The sequence below is a fragment of the Tasmannia lanceolata genome, unplaced genomic scaffold (genome assembly GCF_043159265.1).
Source record: "Tasmannia lanceolata isolate RefF3 unplaced genomic scaffold, GAP_Taslan_0.1 ptg000003l, whole genome shotgun sequence".
In the NCBI taxonomy this organism is placed as follows: Eukaryota; Viridiplantae; Streptophyta; class Magnoliopsida; order Canellales; family Winteraceae; genus Tasmannia; species Tasmannia lanceolata.
This window is the reverse complement of record NW_027518680.1, coordinates 15891997-15901480: the sequence shown is the minus strand read 5'-3', so window position 1 is coordinate 15901480 and position 9484 is coordinate 15891997. Positions and strand designations below refer to the sequence as shown.

The 9484-nt window shown below is 40.8% G+C and overlaps 1 protein-coding gene across 1 annotated transcript; it reads left to right on the top strand.

The window, feature by feature from the left end:
- The first annotated feature begins 244 nt into the window (after positions 1-244).
- Positions 245-2038, top strand: LOC143861539 (uncharacterized). The gene has a single exon (XM_077372453.1). It carries the CDS (start codon positions 370-372, stop codon positions 931-933), a length of 564 nt encoding a protein of 187 aa, XP_077228568.1. The 5' UTR covers positions 245-369; the 3' UTR covers positions 934-2038.
- Positions 2039-9484: the final 7446 nt, after the last annotated feature.

The window sequence follows — 9484 nt, the reverse complement described above, 5'->3', positions numbered from 1 at the left end:
CATTGCAACTGGTTTTTGTAAGGGTGCCTTTCAGTTTAGTATTCCTCTTAAAAGATAATGGCACATTTTAAGTTTCAACATTTTCAAGAAAAATCTACTCCATTCATGATTTAGACTTGATTGCAGACACGAGAGGTCGCCATGGGCCACACACATTTTCACTTTTAGGATTCTGATAGGGGAAGAGAAATGCTATAAATTAGGCCCTAGGGATTGAACTTCCCTTCCATACAATTCTCACCTATCTATGCAAAGCCTTCACCACTCTCAATTACTAAAACTAATTCAATTTCCTCAACTGGGTGTTTCTCTTCTGGCACATAAATAGCTTGAAACCACTCAATTTGTTTCTAGGTTCTATATATTGTCATGGCACCAAATGGAGAAACTTTGGTGGGTTCTTACTCTAGGGACAAGTTCTACAAGCCTGCAAGGCTCTCAATGGAAGGGCTCCAAAGAGCAGTTTCAGACCTATCTTTGGAACTGAGCAAAGAAGGGATGGATTTGAAGCTCCCACCAATTTGCGAGGTGGAGAACGCCAAGTGCGAGTGCTGTAGCATGTCAGAGGAGTGCACGCCGGAGTACATTCGGCGTGTGCGTGAGAAATTCTGTGGGAAATGGATATGTGGGCTTTGTAGTGAGGCAGTGAAGGAAGAGATGGGGAAGAATAAGGGAGGGGGAGTACAAGAAGCTTTGGATGCTCATATGAGTGTTTGTGTGAGGTTTAATAGGATAGGTAGGCCTTATCCGGCTCTATTCCATGCTGAGGCTGTGAGGGAGATCTTGAAGAAGTGTAGTGGGTTGGATGGGAGGATGAGGGCAAAGTCTATTAGCCCTAGGGATAAGAGCAGTTCAAAGAAGGGAGGGATTGCTAGGAGCTCGAGTTGCATTCCAGCGATTACCAAGGACATGAAAGATGGGTTCATTGGTTGAAGTGTATGTGTGTATGTATGTAGTTGGGGGGCGGGGGGGCAAGGGTGATATAAAGGGACATAGTAAATCTCTCTCCCCCTCTCTCCCTCTCCCTCTGTCTCTTTCTCTCTCTCTCTCTTCCCTAGTGTTTCTGTTATGTGATATAGCTTTTTGGGGTGATCAAACCACGTTTTGGCTCTCTCACTCTCTCTCTCTCAGCGTTTCTGTTGTGTGATAAACTTCTCTCGGAGGCTTTTTTTGGTGATCAAACCACTTTTTGGTCTCTCTCTCTCTCTCTACCCTATGGTTTCTTTTGTGGGGTAAACTTGTTTCTATGAGGCTTTTTTGGGTCATCAAACCCTATTTTGCTCACTCTCCCTCTCTGTGTGTGATAGGGTTTTTTATTGTGTGATGAACTTCTAACTTTGAGGCTTTTCATCGGTGATCAAACCCTTTTTTCCTCTCTTTCTCTATCTCTTGGTTAATTTGTTGAGTGATCAACTGCTCTCTTGAAGACTTTTGTTGGGTGATAAACACCTTTTCCCCTTAGAGGGTTCTTCTTGGAGGGTAGCAATTCACCCATGAGGGCTTTTCTTGTTGAGTGACCAACTGCCTTCTTGAAGACTTTTGTTGCTGATCAACACCTTTTTGCCCATAGTGAGTTCTTCTTGGAGGGTAGCAATTCACCCATGAGGGCTTTTCGTTTTTGGGTGATGAACTGACTCTCATTCTTGTTGATCAGACTTTTCTCCTTTGTATATTTCTCTAGCTGACATTCACCCCCTCCCCTATATATCTCTGTGTCTCTTGTATCAAAACCCTTTAATTTCCCATTCCCAACCCACTTCTAAGTTCTAACCAATATCATATATATTATCAGGAATCAAAGCTGTAAACAATATATTGTTTCACATGCAATCAATGCTTATTGGCTACTCCATGATTCTACCCGGATTCGATGTTAGAGGTTGAGATGAGCAACTATCTTGGCCTGGACTCCCGAGGCTCCCCGAATAGATGATGTGCCCCTATTTTGCATGGATGACTTCTAATTACTAAGAACACTTGTAATTTGGCTATATGCCTTAAAGTGTAATCAGTGCCCTTATATTGCATTAATACAAATAACTCTACTTAATTTCTTGTTCTTAAGTTGGCTAAGATGATGTTCAGAGAAATTATTTGATATGTGGCCCTATAGTCCTGTATTTTTCAAAAAGTACTTTACGGCTCACTTCATTGGATGATCCAAACCGTTCATTAGTCAGGTGACAATGTAAATAGGTTGTTCCCAGATATTCATTTCCACAAGATGATCCTAACCCTCCGATCCATTGAGGTTTTCATCATGTGTGGTCCCTCTATAGATTGGAGGGTTAGATCATCCTATGAAAATGACTTTTGGGGTACAACCTATTTACATTGTAGCCTGACAAATGAACGGTTTGAATCATTCTATGAAGTACTAGTGGTCAAGTGGGCCATACAGTACATTTTTAAAAATACTGGACAATAACGCCAAACACCATGTAAAATCTCGATTATTAATGTGTCCTCAAATTCTCCTTTATTTGTGCTCAATGTGTTTTTAAGAGAACTGCTAATAAACCGGAAATTGCTAGCAAAACGGGAATCCCCCTTTATTTTTATTTTTTGATGGGTGAGCTAACGACCTAACGGGAATCCCCTTCGTAAAAAAGAAGAAGAAGAATAAAGCCTCGGATGACACGTGCAGTGTACGTTGGCAATCAAATCCGTTGAATACTTACAACAGCCCCTTCGCAATCGTAGATACACTGAAAGTGGGTGTCCTAAGTAATGAAGAGGGGTTGATATATCACTTGTTTTTTAAAGGGCAAATAGATAATTTATGCGTAAGATGAAAGCCTCCAATTATATCTTGAATCTCATCAAATAAAGCCGCAAATCTTCAAGGAGGAGAGTGTGACCCATTAATCCAACTAATGACATTTTTTGAATCACCTTCAATTTCCACCCTATTTAAGACATTGTTAAGAAGCTTTATTCCATAATGTGCGGCTAGAACCTCCATCTCGTTCGCATCCGAAATCCCAATTGGACCCGAGAAGGCCCATATAGCCTTCCCTTGATCATCTCTTAACACCCCACAATACCAGGTGGACCAGGACTCCCCATGCTAGATCCATCAAAGTTAAATTTCGAAAAACCTTGTACAGGTGGTTCCCATACTTGATCCACCTTCAGATTTTCCCTAACTTCATTACATATCATCCGCTAACCATGCCACAAATCGAAGGTCGATACGAAAGCAAAGCCGGGGATGAGTCTCACCCAGGAAATGATAAGCGCTACAACTTTGTTGAAGAAGAACGAGGGACGCCCGGAGAAATCTTTGAAGACCTAGCATTTCTATCATTCCATAACACTCATATTATAGCTAGAAAGGAAATACTCCACAAAATTTTACCCTTGCCTTTCCATGGGCACCACTGCCAATGTTCAAAGAGCTCTAATAACTTTTCTCAGAGAATCCATGGAACACCAAATCTAGATAACAATCTATTCCATACCTCTCTAGCTATCTTACAATGCAGGAGCAAGTGGTCTACTGATTCCCCCTCTTCTATGCAAAGACCACAGTGATAAACAATTATAATATTCCTCAATCGAAGGAAATCCACTGTCTGAATTCTCTCCAAAATAGCCGTCTATGCAAAAGCTTGTACCTTGGGTGGTGCTTGGATGCTCCATACCTTGGCTACTTTGGAGGATGCAGCAAGAGACACTAGGTGTTGATAGAAAGATTTAACTAAGAAATTCCCCCCCCCCCCCCCCCCGAGTCCCAGATTCTTTTATTTGCTGCTGATCCATTATATAAGGCTATGAGCTATGCACAGAAATTCAGTGAATAATACATCTCGACGCGAAAATGGTAATTCATATCAAAACCATCAACTAGGATGGCCCGATCAATCAATCGGACCGTAGCGTAGAAGGGCACCAATCCGATGTTCCTAGTGATTTGTCGTACCATTTTACCAGAAGTTATGGGCGACAATCTGAAATAACCCATTAATCCAATATTTACAATTATTTGTTTGGTGCAATTTTGGGGATATATATGGTCCACTTAAGCGCTAATTTATCAAACAGATGGTTTGGATCAATAGGCAAGTGCACATATTGGATGGTAGGATGGATGGTTTATACATTGAGCTTTGACCATGGATTTTACAAGGTTGGGACCATAGTTAGCAAAACTCCGTTTTTTTTTTAAAAAAAATTCGTTTTATTGGTGTGCCGTTTAAAACTTTCACAACAAATAAAACTCCGTTTTTTTCTGAGGCAAACGTTTTAAACACGTTTAAAATGCGTTTAAACGTTTTAAAAACATTTTTTTGGCCAACTTTCCAATTTTACCCCCACCATATTTTGTAAATGAAAAAAATTCTAAACTAATTTTCTGAGGTAAACTATTTAAAATTGGAACCGAACCGAACCAAACCAAAGTGACCAGTTCGGTTCGGTTCCTCAGGTTGGACCCGAACCATGTCCACCCCTACTAAGAACTGTGGATTCAAATAGTCCTGCTTTTAGAAAATTATTGTCAAAAAGTCCCTAAAACAAACTATCGCTAGTTTTCTCCGTTAATATTTTTTCAAAATAACAAAATTACCCATTAACATATCCTGGTTTGAAAAGGGAAATGTTACCAGCACTACCATATTTTGATGATCGCACTCTTCACTTTATAAAAAAGTACAGTATAGCCCGCACCATAGGATGATCCAAACCATCCATTAGATGGGCTACAGCCGAAATAGGTTGTGCCCCAAAAATCATTTCCGTAGGTTGATCCTAACCCTCCGATCTATAGAGGGTTAGGATCAACCCTCTAACATTCAGTCCCTCCATAGATCGGAGGAGGGTTAGGATCAACCTATGGAAATGTTTTTTTGGGGCACAACCTATTTAGGTTGTGGCCCATCTAATGGACGATTTGGATCATCCTATGGTGTGGGTCATACCTTACTTTTTAATAAAGTGAGGAGTGTGATCATCAAAATATGGTAGCGCTGATAACATTTCCCTTTGAAAATAGGGTCAAGTTTCTGGAATGTAGGGCATTTATATATGTCTACAGCCACCTCAATGGCCAAAAACAACAGTGGGGCCAACACTATTTGGGTGATCTAAACCGTTCATTTATTGGGCCATGATGTAGATAGGTTGTGCCCAGTATATCCTCTCCATAGGATGATCCTAACCATCCGATCCGTGGAGGTTTTTATAAATTTGTGTCAATTTCAAAACTCCACAAATCAAAGAGTTAGGAACATCATATGGGATAAATATTTCTTGACATACCCTATCTACATCAGGGCCCAACAAATGAATGGTTTGGATTGCTCAAACAGTGTGGGGCCCTGCTTTTTTTTTGGGGCTGCACCTGCACGCACACCGTCCACCATAAAATTTCTCTACAATTTACTTGTATTAGGAGTGCCATTATCAGATACGTGGGTACAATATCCTTTCCATTGGCCCCAAAACCAAAGAAACAAAATCCATGTTTTCCAAATGTTAGGTACCTTACCGATACACCAAAAACTCCAGAGCTGATGAAACGCGTTAGGCAAAGCCCTTTAAACATGTCCCATACCAAGATGGGTCCCACCCAGTCCCATACCTAGGCAGGCCCCCCCACTTAGGACCGTAACATACCACCACGCTTCCGCACCCTCCATCCTCGGCGGCCCACTCTGTGACGGCTTTCACTCTAGCCTTTTTTTCCAGGTAGCTCTTTCCACAGGTCGCCCCTTCCGCGGCGGCCCACTCTGTGGCAACTTCACTCTGTCGGCTTTCACTCTAGCTCTTTTTTTTACTAGAGGCCCACATTGTTTGGATGGTCTAAACCATTCATTTGTTGGGCCCCAACGTAGATAGGGCGTGCCTATAAAATCTTCTCCATAGGATGATCCGAGCCCTCCAATTTGCGAAGGTATAAAATGAACGGCACAATATAGAAACATCAACGGATCAGTGGGCTCGGAACATCCTATGGAAATGATTTTATAGGCACACCCTATCTACGTTGGGACCCAACAAATGAATGGTTTAGATCACCCAAACAATGTGGACCCCATTGTATTTTTGGACTGCTTAGAATTTCTCATCTTTAACTATGTGATCTTAATCATTGGTAAAAACTGAAATTACTTTTTAATCAAAGTGGAGAAGCTAAAACGTTTAGTGTAATTTTTGCCGAAATTGGGATAAATTAACTATGTGAGTTTTTATATGGTGTAAGCCTTTATAGTCCCTTATTTTTCAAAAAGTACTGTACGGACCACATCTAGGATGATCCGAACCGTCGATAAGATGGAACACAAGTAAATAGTTTGTTCCCCAAAAATCATTTCAATAGGATGATCCCAACCCTCCTATCTATAGAGTAACTACATATTATGGAAACCTCTGTTGATTGGAGGGCTAGGATCATCCTACTGAAATGATTTTTGGGGAACAACCTATTTACGTTGTGTTCCATCTTATGGATGGTTCGAATCATCCTATGATGTGGTCCGTGCAATTCTTTTTGAAAAATACAGTTTTAGCATTTATTTTGCTAGTCAGGGACTAATTTGCAAAAATCCCAAGAATTTAACACCAGTTACGTGCTGCCCCGGGTCTCTCTCTCCATACTTTGTGGGACCAAGACCAAGTGCACTCTCTCTCCACGCTATTGGTGGGGGCTAACAATGGTCAATGTATAAGAACTAACAATGTATAAGAACCTACCAAAAAAAAAGTATTTGCTTTTATATTCGGAGGAATAGCACGAAAAAATCCCAAAATCTTTGAAACGGCAGAAGGCCTAAAAAATAGCAAGAAAAAAAAATCTCAAAAAACATTGAAAACGCAATAGTGCTTGAAAATAGTATAGTTTGCAATTCTTGCGAGTTTTGGAAACCAAGATTTTTTTAGAGGGAATGAGAAGATTGAGGTGAATGGAGTTGGTGGAGTTGTTGTTAGTGTTGTGGTGATTGTATTGTTCGTTGTTAATGATTCTTGTTGGTGACGTTATTGGTGATAATCAGTAGTGGAGTGATTGGTCTTCGTTGATTGTTGGTTGGTGGTGCTGTCTTGCTTGGCACTTCCTGGTGGTGGAGGTAACTCTACTGGTGCAGATCGTTGGTGTTCATTTGGGTTGTCTCTATTGAGATTTACAACGGGTTGATTTTACTCGAGTTGTGCTCCTTCTCTTGCATATGGTGCTTTGGTGTTTGGGATACTGGTTATCTTACATTGATATTGGCACTCGCAGTTGGTGATCATGGATGTCTGATTCCTTTTTTTTTAGCATTCCCATTGTTGGTCAAGTGATGTTGTGTTGATCTTGCTGCCTTTGGATCTGTTTGTGGGTGTTTGTTTCTCGGTTCTAGTGGTGTGATTGCAGATAGTTGCATTTTGTGGTTCTTATGGATTCCTCCTCTCCACCAGTAGTTGATGGGGTTGTTCCTCCCTCTTCATCACATTCTTTTGTTCCTACTTATTCTCCTGTGGAGGTTCCTCTTTTGATAACCTCCATTAAACTTGATGGGAAGAATTATGCTCCTCGGTAGATAGCAGTTCAGACATACCTGGTAGGTCGTGGGAAGCTCAAATTTCTTATGCATGGTCCTCCTGCTAAAACAGACTCTTCTTATGAGAGATGGTGCCAGGAAGATGCTACGATTATGTCGTTTCTCTGGAGTTGTACGGTTCCCGCTGTAGCTTCTATAATGATGTATCTTGAGACATCGAAAGCAGTCTGGGATTATGCAGTGACCTTATACTCTAGCGCTGATAATGTTACTCAAGTATGTGATCTCTTTTCTGATTGGTTTTGTGGACCCTGATCTTGAATAGAGGCGATGAGAGAACGGGTCCCCCGTCAGTCCTTTTGGATTATCCACATGAAGAAGAGCTCTACCAAAGAACTCTCAAAACGGTGCTACCCTCATAGCATAGCGCGAGTGGCGATATAAATGAGATACCTCTTGATCTGGAATCAGGGCTCGAAACCAAGACGTACCTAAAATAAATCAGAGTCGCTATCCATGGATAGGTCATGGAACCCCAAAAATAAATCCTCTGTGCAATGGATAACTAGAAATATATATGGGTCCGCGCCTGATTACGGATGAGGAAGGTCTGAAGAGCATTTCAATCCGCTCAAGTGCAAGCACTTGTTATCTTATGTCATTTATTTATTAACTTTGAAGAATTTTGGGTGAAAATTATGTAAAATGGAAACAAATATCCCCGAGAAAAATGTCTACTTAAACATGCATGACCCAGGGATAGAAATAACAAGCACACACAAAATAATAAAAGATAAGTGTCACCTACGCATAGCTAGTTTATGAGTGACATGCCTAATGGGTGTCTAAATTCTGGTGGACAAACACATGCATGCTACAACTAAATGTATAAGGTCTGCAGATATGATGAGAGATAATAAGCAAGAAAAGCAGTAAACAACTATAACTAACAGATAAAGGAGATAAGCAAGTAAATAAATGCTACAACTAAGCATGTGATAAGCAGTAAAAAAATAAATACATTATATCTAAACATGTGAAGTTGTGCAAGAAATAAAGATAATCAAAAGAAAGAGGTAACCACACTAGCATGATCTTATGCAACGAAATAATGCTGAATAAGAGACTCAAATCCTAAAATACTAACAAACCCTAAAACTCTAAACGTTTTCGCCTGATTCTTTGGATGGTCTGGTATTCATCCAAAGCCGCCTACGTATCCCCGCCTCAACGAGAATTAAGGCAACGTAGTTCTTGCCTATTCTAAGCTATGATGCCTAAGACATCTAGACCACTAAATTAGACTTCACCTAAAAGACCAAATTGGTTATTAAAGCTTCTTGAGCGATATTGAGGTTCAAGTAAATTATAGATTTTAAGACATCCTATATGTCTTAACTAAATACAAGTTTTTTAACTCTAAGCTAATGCAAGTGGTTCCTATATCTTATGTGTAACTAGGCTGTGTATACACCCCATTTTGACAAGGCCCTAAAATCCCCAAAGTCGAATAAAACTCGCGAAGTTGAATAAAATTTTGAGAAAGTGGGTCCAGGCGAGGAGAGAGCCCGAATTCTACCAACTTATTGTGTACATTTATAGGTACAAATTTCCTGAGAAGTTGTTAATATTCTAAAGAGTACCCCTGCAAAATCTCGCAAGAATCGGATAAGAAATGGCGAATAGGGCGAGCCAAGTTTGTGCTATTATTGTAATTTGGCCAATGTAAAAGGGGGAGTGAATAACACTTGAAGGGGTTGTCCCAGGGGAAAAAGAGTGGTCATAAATCAAACCATGGGGGTGTCCATGGAGGATGGGGGGGGGGGATTTTCATTCCCCTTTATATATGCGTCGAATTAGGGCTTTAGAAAAGGTGGCTCATTTTCTTCATTACGAGGGGTAGAAGAAGAGAAGAAGCCGCCGACCATCCTCATCTCCTCCAGCAATCTCCCTTGCCGTCGGCAACCCACCATCCACACCACCATCATCTCGGCACCGGCAAC